The sequence below is a fragment of the Copadichromis virginalis genome, linkage group LG15 (genome assembly GCF_057382275.1).
Source record: "Copadichromis virginalis isolate Kocher_CV1m ecotype Utaka linkage group LG15, C_Virginalis_male_GT1.1, whole genome shotgun sequence".
NCBI classification, from domain to species: domain Eukaryota; kingdom Metazoa; phylum Chordata; class Actinopteri; order Cichliformes; family Cichlidae; genus Copadichromis; species Copadichromis virginalis.
This window is the reverse complement of record NC_140632.1, coordinates 16,355,383-16,375,907: the sequence shown is the minus strand read 5'-3', so window position 1 is coordinate 16,375,907 and position 20,525 is coordinate 16,355,383. Positions and strand designations below refer to the sequence as shown.

The 20,525-nt window shown below is 38.3% G+C and overlaps 1 protein-coding gene across 3 annotated transcripts in view; it reads right to left on the bottom strand.

The window, feature by feature from the left end:
* The window catches only part of lama2 (laminin, alpha 2), a 232,648-nt gene that overhangs the window by 100,638 nt on the left and 111,485 nt on the right, over positions 1-20,525 (bottom strand). For all 3 annotated transcript variants that reach the window (XM_085432199.1, XM_085432200.1, XM_085432201.1), the window contains exons 18-21: positions 19,353-19,466; positions 16,472-16,599; positions 11,660-11,746; positions 4,983-5,194 (exon numbers count right to left, since the gene is read on the bottom strand). In XM_085432199.1, coding sequence (XP_085288325.1) covers positions 4,983-5,194; positions 11,660-11,746; positions 16,472-16,599; positions 19,353-19,466 — 541 coding nt within the window. The remainder of the gene's footprint in view (positions 1-4,982; positions 5,195-11,659; positions 11,747-16,471; positions 16,600-19,352; positions 19,467-20,525) is intronic.

Sequence of the window (20,525 nt, the reverse complement as noted above, 5' to 3'; positions counted from 1 at the left end):
TAATGATCAGCTGATCGGCTTTTCTGTCGCGAGTCCATATCTCTTCTTTGTTTTTGGCCCACTTTGCACCAGAAAGAGGAAACCAGCAGCTGAACAACAGCAGCACATTTAACCTTGATAAGCTGTTGTTAGAATTTATTTACTTTCTACACCAGGATCCTTTTCTAAGTAGCTGACGGCTGGTAACTGTGCAGGGGCGGATCTAGCAAAGTTTAGCCAGGGGGGCCGATAGGGCATGAACAGGGAAAAGGGGGCACAAAGACATACTTTTCTTTCTTATTCTCATTTAAAATGTCTAGCTTTTAATAAATAATTATCTGAATCTTACACCCAAAGTTTTAATCTGATTTAAATGTATAGAAGTCCATTACAGTATATAGTAACTGTTAAGTCTAATATACTCTAGTAAGCTATAGTACTTTTTCCTTTGGGAAGATACCATCTGTGCAGTCTACAGTTCTGTTGAAGAAAGATGTTGAATCTATTTAATTATTCTTGAAAAATAATTTATTTGTGTGCATTTTTTTAACACTGCATCAAATTAAAGTTGATTACATTGATTAAGCATCATGAAGTGGGGGGGTGGTTCCCTATTTTTTTTTTTTTGCAGGGAGTTTGCAACCCTATTAGTTAGGCTGCTTAATATTCCTGCTAAGTACTCCAGAATAGGAAGGATGGAGTAGGTTTAAGTTTATTAGATTGATCAGTATTGCTGAACTATGAAATATTTTGGGTGCAGTGTATTTTTATTTTACATACAGGTATAACACAATAGCTTTAGTGTTGTTGTTTATTTAAACTTGAGTATGAACTTATACAAAATGCAGCAAGATATTTAAAAAACAGTTTTATTGATTAAAAAAACACTATATCGGATTCATATTGGTATCGGCAGATATCCAAATTTATGATATCGGTATCGGACATAAAAAAGTGGTATTGTGCCATCTCTAATTTCTACAAGTCTTTATCTAGATGATTTCCACTGAGTGCACATCCTGTTTTCCACCAAAGCCACATTTTCTTTTCATGGTATAGTGCAGCAAGCACTATTTTAAAGGGACCACTGAGCACATGAAGTGGTGGCATCCGGGGTTAAGCTGTTTGACTGACTCAAAGAAAAGAAAAGAAAAGAAAAGAAAAGTGTTTCTCATTTCCTTTTCACATCTAGAGCTCAAGATGGGAGTCTAACTGGAGAAATTCAAGCCACAAACCCCTTGAAAGAAATTATTTGCAGGTACAGTAGTCTCCACAGGCAATCTCCAGAAGTCAAGTAAGCATAAGGCAGGGAAGTCTGAATCTTATACATGGTGGGGCACTATTAATGTACATGTAAAAAAAATAACTGGCTAAAACATAGTCAGTCCAGACTTCTTACTTGTTTGAGGATTTTATTTTCCTGCAGTATTTCTCTGGTCCCATCAGTCCCTTGAAAAGTGCCTGGGCCTCTGCACTCAATAGTCCGTTAGGAGTGATAAAATTAGAGTTGTGAGTTTTCCCAAAGATCCCTCAAGAGTTTATTGACCAACTGTTAGAAACATCTATGGAACATTCATTAAGTGTCAGATACACAGGAAGCGTAATTACGCCATTGAATTACCACATACTCACATTGTTCCCATGGACAAATGTGCGACGGAGCAATTGACATATCTTTTCTACAACTTTCAAATGAATTCCCCCCCCCCCCCCATGTGAGAAATGGTCAGAGGAGTTCTCTTGAAATTTATTCCTCAGACAAATTGATTTGTGGCCAAGTTTGCTTGCAAAATCAAACCATTTTCAATTCTCCAACAGAATTAAAGCGAAACACTATTAAAGGGGGGAGACACAAAAAGGCTGCGGCGAAAATGGCTGAAGATGAGAACTCTGACATCAAAAGAAAAAGTAAAGGATTTTTACAGTCTAATAGTGCGCAAATGGACTCGGCCTGAACTCTCCTGCTCCACTCAATAAAATTCATTAAGACTGGGAGCAGCAGGGAGAGGGAAGCAGTCACAGAGAGAGCGAGAGAGAGGTAGACTGGCAGAAGAAGAGGGAGCAAGAGAGAGAGCTGTTGTGTTTTAATAATTCTTGGTGGTCTTTTGTCATTCATGCAGGATCAATAACAACTCTCCATCTCCCAGACACAAGCAGCCGATCAGCACTGTGGAAGAGCAATAGATCAGGCTGATTAATCAATAACCATTTAGCTGGGTGGAGAGGGGAAACAACTACAGAACAATGAACTATCAAATACACATTAATACCCTCTGTCAGCCTGTCTGCCTGCTTTTGTGCTGGGCTGACAGTTTTATCTGTCTGTTTATCAGTCCGCCTGTCTATCGCTCACTGTGAAGTGTCTTTCTGCTGATCTGTCTCCCCTACCCCACCCTCCCCACACCCACCCACACCACTGTCTTCTTTTTTTTTCTTTTTTTAAAAAAAAAGAAAAAAAGGTTTTAATGAAGATTTTCACAAACAAGTGCCATCTGTATTCGCTGTCATCTCTTTCTTTCTCTTCCACTCTCACCACCTCATTTTTACAGGTATAGTGTTTATTTTAAATCTTAAACACAGCTGGGAGTCAGTGGGCTGCTCCAACATCACACCTCCCACTAGCACAGCTGCTCGTTGATGCACACACACATACACATACAGGCGCGCTCCAGATGGCGTACAATCCACTGAATGTTTCAGAGAAAGGCTTAAAAGTATCATTTAGCTAAAACTGAGTTTCATAAAGAAATTGTGTTCTACAGTGAGACACCCTGCTGAGACCCACAAGCTGCACTGCTGACTTTCTCTATAATGAAGGAAAACCAAATTATATTTTCCATCTTTAAGGCCCTGAGTGTTATTTTTTATTGCAGGTTCTTTAAAATCATTATGATAATAAACTCTTTACTGACAGATGGGTCCTGTCAATATGTCACTTTTACCAGGGGTCACGCTGGGGATGCGACGCAGTGGCGTGCAGTGTCTCTTTCTGACACTAGGAGTCACCAAAGTGATCAATTTTGAAATTTTAAAAATGAGGGCTGCAAATTTATCATGTTTATACAAACTATGATTTAGATAAGATTTTGACCTGCCTCTCGAGAGAATGAAAGGATGAGAACCTTGTATGGTAAAAATTGAGATTTTTTTGAAACATACAATGAAGTGCCACCTTAGTGGATAGCCATCGTAAACGAGGACCAATGTAACTTTTAGACAAACAACAGCTGCTGTGACAACAAAACATTAGTTCAGTCTAAAAAAGCAAAAAACAAAAAAATCTTTTCAAAGTTTCAATGTCTGCTCTGTTTTTTATTTGTCTGCACTGTAGCAACTACAAACTATCAAAGCTCATAAAACCTCTGTGGGGTTTGTTTTCCAGCGCGTACTCCAGAGCAGGTAATCTCCAGCACCTTCGAGATATATGAGCGACGCAAGAGTGAGATGAATTCAGATTTCAGTGAGGTCCCATTGTGAAATAAACAGATCTGTATGTGATTTAGAACAACATGCAAACAAATTTAGAACTGAGAATATTAAATTTGTGCTGTTTACACCAAAACAGATGAATCAGATTTTTACTTGATGTCTGGATATATACACCAAGTCAGGGATCCCTGTGGCTCTGGTAGTGGTCTATGGTCCAAATGTCCACGGACAGGATAATGAAATTCTAAAATTTCCCCTGCAAGTGAACACCAATGTGTGTGAATAGTGCTTGCAGTGTAAATGCACTCAGACCCGATGCACGTGTGGGTTTTATTTTTCCTCTAGACCAGAGCTTCACAAATGGTGTGCTGGGGTTTACCGGTATGTCTGAAGTTAAGTCTAAGTATGCTATGTTTATACTCTTTATGCACAGAAGGAAATAAAAAACATCTTAAGGCCTTCTGTCAAAGACAACTAGGTCAATTCATGCAGTTGCTGGATGGTGGGAATTATGAGACTGTATCAGGAACAACCAGGTAACCAAATATCATGTTAGATGCCACAAGAAGAAGTGCCTTCGTCTGACTGTGTAATCAAAAAAACAACTGATAAAATGTCACCGTGCAGACATTTTTGTGTGCCTTGGCCACAAAAAGTTTGAAAACTACTGAAATACTACAGCGATATAAACTAACATACCTTCATGGTAAAAAGGAAGAACATTATCCTTCAGTTCTAAGGTTTTAGATATCAAATCAGATCTGATCCTTAGCAGCTATTAATATTATTTATTTAACAAAGGCTAAGATAAAATGCAGAAGAACTGCCTGATTCCATGGGACTTAAGAGGGTAAGTAGCAGCTGAGTACAGCTAGTCAAATGCATTTGATTAATTGATCATCAGCAAGTGTGACCACTGATATAAAAGCAGAGGTTTTGGCAGCTTGTTGGTGTGGAGCATTCAAGTGTGTGTTAACACAATGCCAAGGAGAAAAGAAATTATTTTAAAGAAGCAACTGTTGCTGCCCATAAATCTGAGAAGGGTTATGAAGCCATTTTCAAACCATTTGAAAGCTATCATTCGAAAGCGAGAAAGATTATTTACAAATGAAAAGATTCACAATAGTCTTCCTTGGAGTGGATGTACCAGCAAAATTAGCTCTAGATCAGAGAGTGAATGTTTGGTGCACAAATGATTAAAATCAAATGAGTAATTTCATTCATGAAACTGTCTGTATTTTATGTCCAAATTTAGAACTGCATCACAAAATAAGTACAAACAAATTATGAAGCTTTGGCCGTGTTAGAAAATTTAAAAATATCTTAACACCGAATACTACAACTAGTATACACCACCACCACCACCACAACTACTACTATTAATAATAATGATACTAATAACAAAATAAACATATCTATAATACTGATGTGAGTCCATCTGTACAACTGCTAAAGCCTGTCTGAAATTGGGCCATGCAACAAGCAAGAGACAAAGCTCAACAGAAGCTTTCATTTTTCCCATGACTGTATATCAGTTGTTTGATTTCTGTTTAAATTTTTGTCGTCTTACTTACGTTGGCAATCTTTTGCTATGATGGCGTCTCCATAATAACCTGCAGCGCAGCTGTCACAAGATTTGCCACCATAACCCTGGCGACACCGCAGACACCGGCCTGTATTTGGATCGCAGCTCCCAGGTATGGAAAGGTCCAGGTTGCCATTGCAATCACAAAGTCTGCAGGATCCCCCTGGTACAGTGGGCTGACCATAGTATCCATTGGAACATCTGAGAATCAGTGGAGATACCAAGAGATGGATAAATCAGTTTCACATCATCTTTAACCGATCAGCTTCCTGGGGGAGACGTAATAATAAGAGAATAAGGTGAAATATTTTGTACAATGCAGATAGAAGACATGCCAGTGAACCCACAAATATTTTTCTGCATCAAGGTTTTTGCAGATTTTTACTTGTAATCTGTCAAGTTTCTGACTCCTAGAGGTAGCATTAAAAAGCACCACTGAGGATGACTGGGCTGAAACTGACTGTAAAAACTGTCACATTTTCTACATACCAACTCTTATACCAGCAGCAGAAGTTGTCTAACTATAAAATTCGACATACAGGAGCTTTTAAAATGCCTCAACCCTGATTAACATCCAAGCTTTACCCTTTCGAGCTGCACCAACAAGATGCCATCCTGTTATTCTCCCTCTCTCTGTTACTGAAGGAGCAGGTATTGCACTAATATCTTTAAAATACAGTTTTGCTCTGCTTTTATATCCCAAATAACACTTGAAAATATGTTTTTCCCCCTCAGCTTTCAAGTTTGAAAGAAAATACACAGTGGGTCACCTTGTCTTCTATCTTTCTTTCGCATCTAACAACTACTGCGTATGAGTCAGCAGGTAAAAGCAGGTAAATATAAGTATTGTTTACTTCAGCTTCTAGCACCAGTATTATAAAACACTTTGAATACACAATTACTCATTAAAGCGCCAAACTATCACAGAAGCCAAAATCCAGTCTCTATCTACACAAGAACTAAAAATCATCAGCAAATGTCCACAGGAACTATGAGCACTGTTATATAATTTGTTTGACCAGTTAAACTGCTTAGATACCAGTCCAGCTGAATTATTCATATACGTACACTCCCATTACATAAATATAAACACCCAAAGAGCTACAGGGCAAACCCACAGAAATGAAAGGGCATAGAAATTAAAGTTTATAAAAGTAAACCCTTGAAGACATTTTTTTTTAAAATGGAGATTTAATGGCTTTAGGCAGTGAACTTCAGGATGTTTACTGCAGGCTGCCCAGCTATTACTCAAATAAAAGCATTGCTGTCTGAACTACATTTATAAACTGGAAACAAAAAGTCAGACTACGAAAAAAACCCTGCAATGTTCATTTCAAATTTATTTGTAACGTTAAAAACCAAAATCATAAAAAACATATAACCTATTTTAACCTATTTTTTTCGTCCACCAGCCATAGTAAGGTTTATGCCACAGCTGTCCTAAATTAACAATAAATCATTTTTTATGCTTCCGTATTGGTGAATCCACCAGGGTGCGCTCTTTAAGGTCTTTAATCAAAATGATATATTAAATCCTAATTATTATTATCCGTGAATTTTCAAATTTGATATTTTACAAAAAAAAAAAAGTGGGGAAAGAATTAAAGCACTTTATTTTTTGATTAAGATGCTAAATTATAGTTTTTAACTTGCATTGTGGAAACATTATTCTTGATTTATTTTTCAAATTTGTGCTCAAATTTTGGTATAAAAACATCAGTTCAGTTCAGCAAATGTTTAGTTTGTGTTGTTTTGTTTTTATGACAGGTGGTCTTAAAAACCAAGTGATGTTTTTGTGATGGATTCTTTATTTTTTTAAGCATCATTCATGGATACAAACATTCCAAAGGGTCGTTAGGACTCTTGATCAAGAACAAGTAAATGTGTTAACTGTCAAACCAGTTCAGGATTTCAATATTTTGCTTTTTCAATAACTTCATTCGATTAATAAAAAGGAAGATGGCCAAGGCCTGGGAAATATATTAACCTGAGAAAGCGGCGCTGTCACACGAGCCGCTGAAACCAAATAAGGCTGGCCAAAGCTGAGCTCAGGCTCTACAGGCTGAAAAGGGAATTGAGATGAAAGAGGAGAGGAAGAGGGACAGAGAAAAGTGAAAGGGAGGAGGGAGAGCGATCAGATGAGAGAAGAGAGGGAGATGGAGAGAGGGGAAAGGTCTTCACATTGAAAAGAGAATTGAATTTAGAGAGGGGGTGTGGGTGGGGGTGGAGGGTAGGAAAGGACAGAGTGAGGGAAAGAGTCAAGAGCAGCCAGCCATTATTACCACTGACCCTCCTTGGTACTCAATAGAACTGGTTTATTAGCTTTCCTTCCCACTCCGAGTGTGTGTGTATGTGCACATGTATGTTTCTGAAGCATGTCTGCACATCTTCCCAGTTTTACTGGCAGCATTTTTATTTCTTGAGTTGAGATGAGCTGTTTGTATTTAGTCTTATATGCGAGATGAATTCCGATGTTAGGGCTTCTATTCTAGTCATGCATATGTGTAGTTACTTGGGCCTCAAGAGGAAGTGAAGGTATTTATAGTGGCTAGTCTAGCGTGATTGAAGTTGATATTTTTGGAGGGGTTAAACACCTGGTCAAAATCATCAGAGTGTGGAGGAAATGTATGGCATAACTTGTAAAGAGAGATAGAGAAGGGCAGATGGGCTTGGATCGTAACAGTCGCGTTGTATTCTCAGAGTGATGAATGGAGAGTCGACAACAGGGGAATAAATGCTCAGTTTCTTCTTAATATAATCATTAATTATGTTCGTCTCCACTGTCAATAAAACTGTTAAAGGCTTTTTTTAATCATTCCAACACAGGCTAAAACAGAACGACACTAAAACAATGCTCAAATTCACACCATCAACCAGTTTAGACTAATTTCCTCATAAAAGAACAAGCTTAAATCCTCAATCCTGAATTAACAATTAGCTATGTGAAAAACTATAGTGCTTTAACAGCACCTGGAAATCATTTTTGGAATCAGCTTTTTACTATAACGTTCAATGAAGTACAAAGTAAGCCATAAAACATTGTCAGAGTACTTTTCGTAGTTCACAAAAAGCTTCTGATTAAACGCATTTCTTTGTGGTGTCATCCCCGGGTTGAAGAGGGCTGTTTCAAGTTTGATGATAATTGCGATGGTGCTGCTGCTGCTAACAGGCCACTGTCAATCAAATCCAATATACAGTAATTGTCTGAACTTTGCACTGAAAAGTTTCATTAAAACCAAAGCACCAATTAATCTGCTGCTATCTAGTAATGCTGAACTAATGCTCTGCCAACACTCATTTTAATACTACTAGCAACAATCCCATGTGAACTGACTATTCCACTCATTTACTCATTTAGTCACCTGCAGTCATGTGAGGAGTAGCTGAGACAAACTCCATAAACCGGCATAGAGACAAGGTATTTAAATACGTCAATTAAAATGCGTCAATTAAGTAACAGATACTTAATTCCTGGAGTCTTCATTTCTATTTTTGAATGTTACTTTGGAGCCTCCAGCAGCCTCCGTGTTACAGTTTCTACTTTTACTCACACGTACAGCGAAGCTTGACATATGATTACATTTGCACATCTCTTAACATTAACATCAATAAGTAGTATTACGACAACATTAACAATAACCCTCACTTTAATCCCTCTGCATTCTAGATGAGAGGGTGATCGATTAAAGTACATTATATCCATCATATCAGCTAGTTGGCAGCAAGCACCTAACATGACAAATGAAAGACCTTATCTGCAAGACCATTAACATACTGGCACACCCTAAATAGCACCCCGTGACTCAAAGTGTTTTAACCTACATTTGTTAAGCAGCTGCAATAAAGAGCTTTCAGCTATATTCTAAATGACTGTTTATGGACAGGAAATTGAAAAGCAGAATCACTTAGCAGTGAGTGGATAGTCTATTAGCATGGGCGGAATAGACCAGCTTATTTTGTTAAAGCCCATAATACAGACAAATTGGCGCATTACAATTAATTACCACAAACAACAACAAAAGCACTGTAGATAATGAAGTGTAATGGCAGGTAGTGCATAGCAGGTATCAATTAGACTAATAGAACAAGAAACACCAACTGCTGATTACCTACTTAATGCTGTCATTAGTAATAAAATATTTCCCATTACATCAGCTCCTGTGCGTTATGAGACTGTGCAGTGTGAGATCAAAACAACACATGCATGTGGATAGGAGAATGTATACACAGATGCCTTCTGTATATTCAGCTGCAGATCCATAAATTTACCGGCACACAGGCACAAAAGATAAACATGTACAGGCACACACAGACTCCCCAAAATTAAACACCATCTTCTAAATTCATTAAAAGCAGCAACAAGGAATGTTTACTATATTATGAGCTTTTTCCTACTTTAGGATTAATTAAAAACACAGACTGCACCATGTGGTCACTCATTAATACACGGACACAGAAGTAGATTGGAAAGGTGGAGGAGTCAAATTGTATTGGTTGGGCCACGTTCCAGCACGAGGCCATATTGCACAGTGGCTGGAAAGCAATGTGGTGCAGATGCTACTCTATGACAGACAGAGCTGGAAATGAGTCAGTTTACTTTCCAGTGGCAAATGAGGTTTATAAAAAGACTCAAAGGCAGACAGAGAGATTCTGATGTGGAATGCATGGCATGCATACTATTCAGGACAGCGAACTGAGGCGCCGCATCCTCCAGCAGCAACAAATAGAAAAGCTCGGGTAACTGCAACTGCAGAATTTGTCATCATATTAGCCCAAATGTTTGAGACTGAGACTGTTTATAAATAACAGTGTAAATATGCCAATATTAAGTTGTTTTATTAATCTGTTACTCTCATTAAGAAAAACATATGAACATATCCTTGCATATCTGTAAAAGCTGTAAAAGCTGAAAATGTAAACACTAATCTATGCTGCATTAGAGACAGTGGTCAGTTGACTTCAATGGCAAACACTAGAAACTCAGTGGTTTACATCATGGTTGATACGTTCCCCTCAAACGAGCAGCCAAGATTCGACCTTTAAATTTGTTAACTGAATATTTGCTACTGTTACCAAGATGTGCACACTCTCATGGCACTCATGGCTTTTGTTTCCAAGGATGGGCCCAACCTTCCAGTGCCATTAGGGCTAGCTGGTTAAGCAGGGGCATTGTTACACACGGTCTGTCCTTCTGTCTATACCAACCTCTTGGGTCTGATGAATGTCGGGTGCCTGAACCTGGTGTTCAGTTCCTCCTACAGCACCAATTTTACTTGACCCATTTGCCTGCTTCCCTTCCAAAACTGCCTCCAAGCCAGTGAACTGGCCTATTACCCATTTAAAGTTCGAGAATAAGAGGTTAAGAATGTTTCAGGCCCAAGACTGAATCATTTGCTTTACAAGATAGAACTATGAGATTTGAAGAGCAGTTCAGTAGTACAGTAGTTAGCACTGATGCCTCACAGCAAGAAGGTCCTATGTTTGAATCAAGCTGCCTACTGTGGACCTTCAGTGTGGTGTTTGCATATTCTCCTAATGTTTGCATGGGTTCTCCCTGGGCACCCATCTCTGGCTTCCTCCCACAGACTAAACACATGCATGAGTAAGGGTAATTGGCAATTCTAAATTTGCCATAGGTTATCTAATAAAAGAAGATGAATGAATGTGTTTGAGAAGTGCACTAGTTTGATTATAGAACATGATTACTACGAACACATTTTGAGCTTTAGACACCAATTTTTAAGAATGTAAGAAATCAGCACATGCCCAGGGCAAACACTTTTTATGATTAATGATGTTCTTTTGCTATGTGACGACAGTGCAAACAACTGAGTTTATAAATTTATACAACAGAAAACAGCTTCTGGGTTGCCAGGCTGTGGTGTAAAAAAGAAGAAGAAAAAGTACTTCCAAAAACTTGTCACTAAAGAAGCTCATAAAAGCTTACAAAAACAAAACATGAATCAGATCAGCACATCAAACATCCGGTAGGCCCCTTCCATCTAGCAAAAAGCAAGAACAAGGCTTTGTCTGAAGTTTATTAAATGCTTTTTCACATATATTTATATGAAAAACAAACATAATGAAGAGTACTCTTACAGCACATTAGAACTTTAGAATTTTAACTATGAGCAGTTTTATTTTAATACAAACCAAATGTACTGTATTTGAGTCAGCCTGGGTGGTGAAACGTCTATATTTACTCGGTGCATGTCATAACATGACAGTATAGCCTGAAGTTTCAACAAGCCTCACATCCAGAGAGAAATATTTTTCTCATTAGTTTTGCACTGGTGAGCCCATAGCTAATGGAACAAGAATGTCACTCAGCTAATAAAATAGATGGACAATGAGACAGAGTACTCAAGAAACAGTTAATGAGCAGTAGTTTCTCCATTTTCATTAAAAAACAAAATTAACAACTGACTATAAGTCTGGTTTACTTTCTAGTACTTAGAGTTGGATACATCTAATAGTGCCACTATTTGGTCATGAAACATACTTTGCTGGTTTGAATGCATTACACTAATAGATGTGTGTTTCTGACAGTGTCATTTAATTAAATAATAATGAACTTAGCTGGGCTAAGGTGAAAATTAGGCACATAGTTCAGGCAGAGTTGTGTCAGACCTTTCACCGTTTCTAAGCGCTTTGACTGTGTGTTACCTGTCGCATCGTGGTCCTGTGTAGCCAGGCCGACACTGATCACACAGCAGCTCTCCGTCTTGACTCAAGTGGCAGGTTGGACTGAAGCTACCATGGTTCCCAAGATGAAGTTGTTGCGATTGTTGTTGAAGTTTTTGATGAGTTTGGTAGCGTTGTCCCAGTGTGGCAAAAGGCAGGAAGAAGAAGAGAAGACAGAGGCAAGTTAAGGCCATTGTTTGCCTCCTCATATACACATTCACACCTGCTTCTCTGCTTTCTCTTCCCAGTCCCATTCGCACTTTGAATGACACATTCACTCACATACACATTTTAGTTTCCTCTCCGTTTTGCACACACACATGCACCAATCCTGACTACAAAAACCCTCTTCCACCCTACAAAGTGTAGCCTAACGAACCAAGGGAGAGGGGGAGAGAGAGAGATAGAAAGAGACAGCGACAAAGTAAAATGATAGTCTCTTTCCCTCTTTCTCTCACCCTCCCACTTCCAAAAACTATAGATAGTTCTGCTGGCTCGGGTTCCAGGCACCAGACTGACTCACTAGCTGACTGACTGGCTCATTAATTGTGTGCTGGCTCACTGAGTTACAAATAACATTTCATTGGCCAGAGTATGCGGACAACAAACACTGAAAAACACTTTCTGTATAAAATGTAAATAATTCATAGCTGTATGAGAAGAGTTGTATAAAGTTGTAAACAGCCAAATTGCAGCTGTGCTCATTTTAATGCTTTATTGCTAAGTGTTTACTGATGTCACAGAGCAAGGAACCTGAGGAAGAAGCTATTTCGCGTCACACGAGTTGCCCCCTGGTGGTCATTAAAGTAATGCAGTTTTAAAGCGCCTTTAAGGATTGTGCTTTTATGTTTCTTATCCGATTTTGCCGTGTGGATCATTAGGTGAAGGAGGCTGCCGCAGTTTAGAAGTGGTATTGCAAGGGCCAGGATGGGAAGGATGTCACTGGTCTGCAAATATATCTAGTAGGGCTGAACGATATATCGCATTTGCGATAATATCGCGACATGATCAAGTGCAATTTTCTAACCGCAAAGGCTGCGATTATACTCTGGACATGTCCAAATTCATGGGCTGCATCCTCCTGAGGCCGCATTTGTAGACCGATTACGTCACAGCGACGCGCCGAAGGCTGTCCAAATTACTACCATATCCCAGAATTCATAGCGCGGCCCAGCCAAACTCCAGTTTCCAACAATGGCGGCCGCTATTAAGTTTTAAAATTACTCATACTAATCTTTCTGGGTCACAAAATAAACTTTTAAAATATTTTCAGGCGAGAAAGTAGTTGTGTAAACATCGAATATCTGCTCGGTTTATCAAGATATCCCATATTTGCAAAAGTGCTTCGACGTTTTCAGAGGCGTCTGCTACCCACCAGCTCGACAGCTAGCCGGGAGCTCGAGGGTTACTGATGCGGCCGAGAACGGCACAACTCCCGGCACATCATTTTCAGATCACCGCGGAGTTTCGCTGCTCGGGTTAAACGTAATATATAAGTCACTTAGACAACCTAAAAACGTTATTGTTGGGCTTTTTTCAGTGTTTTGTTTGTTCGTGAGTAAATCGGTTTGGCTGAGATTAAAGTTATTAGATTAGATAAAATAAAACTTTATTAATCCCCCGGGTGGGTTCCTCCTTGGTTTTCACACAGCTGACTAAACGTCAAACAGAAAACTTATTAAACAGAAGTATGAGACAGTCGAGAATTTACACCAGTGTCTGGTTATATTTTAGATAGCAAGAAGCAGACGGCCGAGTTTATTAAACTCCACCGAGACAGCGGTGACGCTAATCAGAACTAGACCGTCCAATTTCACGCCTTTAAACTTTAAAGGCGTGTTTGTGTGTGTGTTTATACAATTGCTATTATGTTTGCACTTTATGTGTAATGTTACTGACTGCAGAGATCAGTAAGATGTGTGTATTTTTTATTTATTAGTTTTATTTATTTAATATTATTTTTTAATTGAATGACTGTCTAGTAGTTCACAGATGTCGAAAAACTGAGTGTGGTAAAGCCACTGATTTTTTTTATGTATATTTCTGCAATCTGCACATTGTACTGACTTTCATTTTAATGTTTACACCAGGGTTCCTTGTCAGCACTTTATGCTCAGATGTTTGTAAGCTAAAAATAAACTATTGTGTATGTTCAAATATACTGTTGTGATTGAAGAAGTTAAATAAAAATGTCAGTCATCAATTCATGCATCACCTCATGTCATCATAACAGAGGTCTGTCTTCCAGGAAAGAACAGTTTAAAATTAATGTAATATAGTATTGGCCATACTATATGATGTATTGCTTGTCTTTGTTTAATAATACAGAAGACAAAGACCTTAAAAAATAATCGCATATCGCATCGCAATCGCAATATTGGGGCAAAAAAATTGCAATTAGATTATTTTCCATAATCGTTCAGCCCTAATATCTAGCAAGGTAGTATCTGCAAAATTAACAAAATCATAAAAAACACATTTTACTAAAATAAATAATCTTTAAAGCTGATAAACTGATTAATACCAAGATTAAAATACAAATAATAATAAAAATAATGGGAAAAAAAGCAGGCCGTGTTATACTTTTTGGAAAAATTTGGCACAATTTTAGGTCGTAATGGCGGTGAAAAATGCTTAGTTAAACAGACATATACAGTTTTATCTGCAGATTTTTAAGGCCTGCGTGGATACATAATTGACTATTAACTTCCATTCAACTATAGTGATTTTTTTAAAAAGGGGGAAAAAAAGACAAAAACGTGTCCTTGGCAGTTAGAGAATTAATCCCAGGCATAAATTAAAAAGAACAGCAATCAAAAACAAAGCAGTTTTTTTTTAATTGATTTGATTAAAAACCCCAGTCTTCTCCCCTGTTGACACTAATCACTTCATCAGATGTTCATAAGAGCTCAGACATTACAGATAAGTGGAACAATCTAACTAGCTATTTTGGTAAAGATAAGGGACTGGATGGCTATTTTGAGGGGGGTGAAAGGCATGGCTTCTCAAAGCTATTATTATTGCCAGGGTGGTGTGGAGGCCTGAGGTATGAGAGAGTTGTGTCTTACTTTAGCGCTTAGGGTTTTGAATATGTCATGTCATGATTGCATGAGAATTCTCAGCTGCTGCTGCTGCCTGTGTTGTTTGTTCATGCAAGTCCCATAGAGCATCACACCCTGGTCATTTAGAAAATCTGCGGCTCAATAATATAATAATATAAAAATAAAATGTCTATATATATAACCTGCTCTGTCTGAAGTTGATCATTTCTTACATTTACTAAAAAATTAACTGCATAATTTATTTTACAATTTTTGCCTTTATAAGATTGGACTTTGCATGAGCGTCTCTCTACACCAATTCCAGTGATACTATTATTCATATATTGCTCTGAGGAAGACCCATTTTGCATTTGCAACTTAACCATGGACCTCAAATTCAGCTTCAGTATCATACTAACCCTCCTTTTATCTCAAGAACCTTCACAGGAGATGACGGCTGGCTCTGTGACTCAGAAACCAAAGAGGAGTTCTCAGTCAAAAAGTCTGAAGTGCACAAGTCTAAAGGTGGCACATCAAATCAGAAGCACGAGTAGGAGCACGCTCATTATTTTTTGACAGGGTTGTGCCCTGTGAATTTGTCCTCCATGATCAGGCTTTCAACAAGCAGGGAGGGAGGGAGGGCACTCCGCTCAAATAGACCAAACTATGGCAAAAGTGTGCTAGAGTACAGCATGTTTTTTTTGGCCACACCAACACACCTTCACTCACTGCTAGCAGCATTTCCCTTATTCGCCTATATAAAATTCAAGTTGAAATGTTGGCTTTTTGACACGCTAGAAGAGCGGACATTGCGTGCACTGCAGAGAGTGCCAGGATACAAAATTGGACTTCCAGGGAGAAACGTAATAATAACACTTGCTCTGAAGTGCACCAAAAATGTACCGGCTGGTAGTTTTGATTTTAATGACTCCACTTTGTGAAAACATCTTTGCAAAAAAAAACAAAACCCCAAAAACTCAAAACAACATAAAATACTATTAAATTATGTCATTTATGTACTATGTGCATGTTTCATGAATAAACCAAATCAGACGTGTGTAAATAAATTCTTATAAACGATGATTTTTCTAAACTTTATCAACACGTGTGGTCCCGGAGGGAGTTTAATTTAATAACCGCATGTAACCAAGCAATGTGCCTACCCCTAGACAACATATCAATGTGTATGTTTTTTTAATAGCTGTGGTTTAAAGGTCTTCATGTCTGGTAGTATTTTTGCATCTCTTTGGAAAACTGTTGTGTGGTGTAATCTGAGCATCTGTCATTCAAGTCTGTGATGTAGCCACAGCATGAGTAGCTTTCCATATGAGAGGAATATAATGCTAAAGGGTTTTCAATCCCTTAATGACTTGTGGGAGGTTTGCATTTTCTACTGTGTTAAGGCTCCTAGTAGAAATTATGTTGATTCTAACAGCGACAATGACATTTCCACCCACAGGGATAATGTTTCTCCACTTATATTTATGAGTCTACCTGTGGTGATGATATTTCCATTAATGTCATTACAATTATATTCCCGCCGAGAGTGATGAAGTCTCTAGTTGTGGCGATAACCTCTAAAGACCACACACACACACAAAAAAAAAAACATGGTGAGAGTGTCAGGAGGAGACGGGAGATTATTAAGAGAAATAGGGACCGCAGAGTCAGGTGGGTCAACAGTGATAGATTGAGGCATTTGATTAAATTGTGCTGCCCTGGCTGCATTAACCCCAGGGTCTTCAGAACCTACTTGTTGCTGGGAATATTGAGCGGGCAGGCACAGGGTTGACAGTCCGCAGGTGACCCACGGGTGGCGTTGCCATAGTAACCTGGCAGGCAGGTGTCACAGTAGGGGCCAGCGGTGTTGTGGGAGCAGTCCTGGGGGAGAAAAATAGGTTAAAGTTCATTTGAGTCAGGAGAGCAAGTCAATTTCTCTGAGGATGCAATTTCAAAGAAGAGTTTAAGCAGTTTGTGCAATGATAAAAATACCTCAACAACATTGTGCTATTGTTCTGTTGAGTCATTTAGGAAGGAAAAAACTCCAAATAAGACCTATTTTGTATTTTCAAGTAACAAGGAATTGTCTTGGAAACAAAAAACCTCTCAAGTATGTGTTTTAGTTTTTTTTTTTAGCTGCGTACATGTTATACACATCTGCAGACGAACTTTGCATAATTTCCAACAGTCAAAAATGCTAAAGACAGACAGGAAGAACAACGAACTGAACCTGTACCATACTGAGTCAAGCCATACATGTGCAGTTAATAGTAAAAGGGGATGATTTAAGTTGAGACTTGGAAGAAAAAGAAACTAGAAAGAAAGACGTTAGAACAGATCTGCTTTTTTTTTTCATAATATTTTTTTTGTTTCTAAAAGTTAAAGGTTAGAAAGATAAAAACTAAACAGTTCACACCTTTGGAGCTTTTTGCCATTGTGGGGGTGGTTTGCATACAAAACTACACCAGAAAATCCTGGCAACACAAGCAACACCAGCAGAACCAGATTTTTGTAAAAAGGTGACCTCTGACCTTGACACACCTATGATATCAGTTTGAAAAGCCTAGGTGACGTTGCTCTCAGTTTATTGTGCTCACAAGATTTTCTGTAAAGTTGATCTCTGACCTTTACCTTGAGGTCAAGTTCACCGAGATTCAAATTCATCTGAAGATTTTAGTAGATGCAACTGTGATATGAATTTCAAAATCCTACGTCACCTGGTTCTCCAGTTATCACATTCACAACCTTGTCACGTGCCAAGCAGGGTGACAACAATATGAGGTCTAGGTAAATGAGGCAAGTAAGATGAAAACAACTGCAGACACACACATATAGCCGGGTAAATGATGACTAATTGGAAACAGGGATGAAGAACGCCACAGATGAGACTAATCAGGGCAGAGCATACAATCACAAGGAAAACTAACAAAGACAGGAAATAAAATCAACAACATAAACAGACAAAGAATTCCAAAATAAAACAGGAAATGGTTTAACAGAAACCCAACATCATAACAGTCAACCCAACAATATTTTACCTGCAAAATTGTGAAGGCTGCAAACAACATAGTTAAGGCCAGATTTAGTGGCAGTACAAAAAACTCTCTGAAATTAAAAATCGACAGTCCTCGACACCCTACGGTTTCTAATGGGAGGCTTCACCTTCATATATCAAAACACAGCGATGCTTCTTCTGTTGCATCTTTTTAATCTGAATTAAGAAGTTGCTTCCAGAGAGAAACTCAATATTAAAACCTGCACTTATGCTGTAAAACCTTCTACTTCCATTAGTGCTCTTTTGTAATTGTGGCATCACGGCTTATTTAATAAGACTAAATTCTTCAACACTGAGAACGTAAAATAGAAAATCTGAAGATTTCAGTTTAAGAGTTTTTAAACCGTAAAATTATGCTGTATCTATAATAGACAGCTCTTTTATTGGCCAAAATCTTTGTTGTTTTCATATGTCCAGCTGAAGCGCCAGTGGTACTTTTGAGCTAGTCTGTGCATTTATATGTCACCTTATTCCAAATCATTTTTTTCTCAGCTCAAACATCCCAAATGGTGAATCACAATGTGACACATACACAGTGTGTTAACCTGTATAACCATGGCATCATTCAGTCATTCAACCCGAGCTGGAAATCAAATTCCTCAGAAAAGAGGTGTGTTTGTGTGCAGATCTGTCTGCCACTCACTGTGTATGAATATGTATACAGAGGTTATTTATGTGCTGTGAGTGAGTTCACGTCAAATTGTCTTCCTCTGTGTGTGTGTGTGTGTGTGTGTGTGTGTGTGTGTGTGTGTGTGTGTGTGTGTGTGTCAGAGAAAAAGAAAGCGCCTGTCTGTCTGTCTGTCTGTCTGTCTTTTTCTGTGTGTTGGCCTCCCCCTGACACATCCCAGCATCCTCCTCATCTATAATGAAACATAACATGGCAATACAAAACTCATAGATCGCTGTGTATGTGTGTGTTGTGTGTGTATTCTGGTGTGTGTATGTGCGATGGTAACTGACAGCTTAACCCTAAGGCAATGTGCAGACTGGGGTGGGTGCATGTGAGCAGATGCACATAAGAAGGCCAATCTGGAATGTTTATTCATTTCACACTGCAATTCCTGCCTTCACCACTAGATGGCAAATCCGGGGAGACTTCAACTAATAAGAAAAAAACTCTTTTGTATACATAAAAGTTCATTTATGTATTCCATATTAAGTTATGCATTTAGCTTCCGAGTGTCTTTCATTTCAAAACTCTCACACTCAGCTAACTCAACCAATTTTGGAAGATTTTCTGCAATTCCTCAATTAATTGGACACATTTTAAACAAAAACACTGAAAAGATATGAATACATGTAATCCACGGCTTCCAAATAAACAATTCAACTCCCTTAATTACTGATTAAAAAAAGAATGCGGTTAATGAAAGAAATGAGACTTTTCAAAACAAACAAATAAAGAAAATTGAACTCATTACTCATTACTCTTTATTACATTTTAATGATGATAAATAGGGTTAGATCTTTGAGTATTAATTTACACATAAAACAAACACATAAAAGCAATAGTAATAAATAATAAATACAAATGAAAAAGAAACAGGTGACATAATTCACCCACTACTAAGCTACTTACCAAGCAATGCCCCGTGACTTCATGGCATTGTGTTGTGTGTCCATGGCAGTGACAAGGTTCACACACCCCGTTATACAGATTCCCGTTTACCCTCCGAAAACCAAGCGCACACGCCTGAAACACACAAGATCACAAAGTTAGAAAATACAGAAAGCCAGACGGAGTGTCTTTCTTCAAGCTGCTGTAGCGTAGAGTAATTACATGGTGATCCTCTAATTAGCACCTCAAGTGTGTGTGTGTTTCTGAGTGCAACACTTGGAATATTTTTCGTGTGCGCTTGTGTGTGACTTTCAAAAGCATGATGCTGTCAGCTAAAACAACAGCGCATCAGCTGCATTCTGAGACTAAACGGTAATTTCGTGTTATTGTTTACAGTTTTCTTTGAATAAAGCAATTCAAATCTCCATGAGACAAATTTAGGAATCACAATACAATTTGAATAAAATTATGTTCTGAGATATGTTTGGATGTTTTAGACTAGTTAAACAGTCCCCAGATAATATAAGCTGATCCACAACATTTCCAACCATCTGTCTGAGGAGCCTGGAAAGAAATGGAGAGGACTTCTTTAGGTTTCGTGGAGATGTTTCACCTCTCATCCAAGAGGATTCTTGAGTTCTAAAGAAAGTTCCAGGTATTTAAACCAAGTCTTCACGGGACTTAAAAAAGTCACTTTCTTTCTGAGCTCATTCCAGCTACCATGATCTGGATAACTAAAAGCTACACAGACAAACATCTTTTCACTTTGAGTAAAAATCCCATCTGGAATATGTGCTTGGACATAAGGTGTTATCATGAATAAGGACACTTCTTTTTGATGTATTTATGAAAAACGAATGCACTAAAATTCCACCTGAAGTGCAGTCAAGTATTACCAAGCATAACATACAGTATATCAAGGAATCAGTACACTAAATGCCTGTAACACAAAACTGTGCACAAACATTTACAGAAAGAGACTGTTGTTTGTATGTATGGGTGTCTAAGCCTTCAGTTGATGACCATTTAAGGAAATGCATCCTGAGTTAACATCAATATAGCAGGATACAAATTGAAGGCTCTACTTGTGGCTCACAGGGATTACTTGTACATGTGTTAGCATTAGCCACATTTAAAAGTACACATGTGATGTTCTAACATAGAAATACACACCAACATCATTAAGTGACTGCG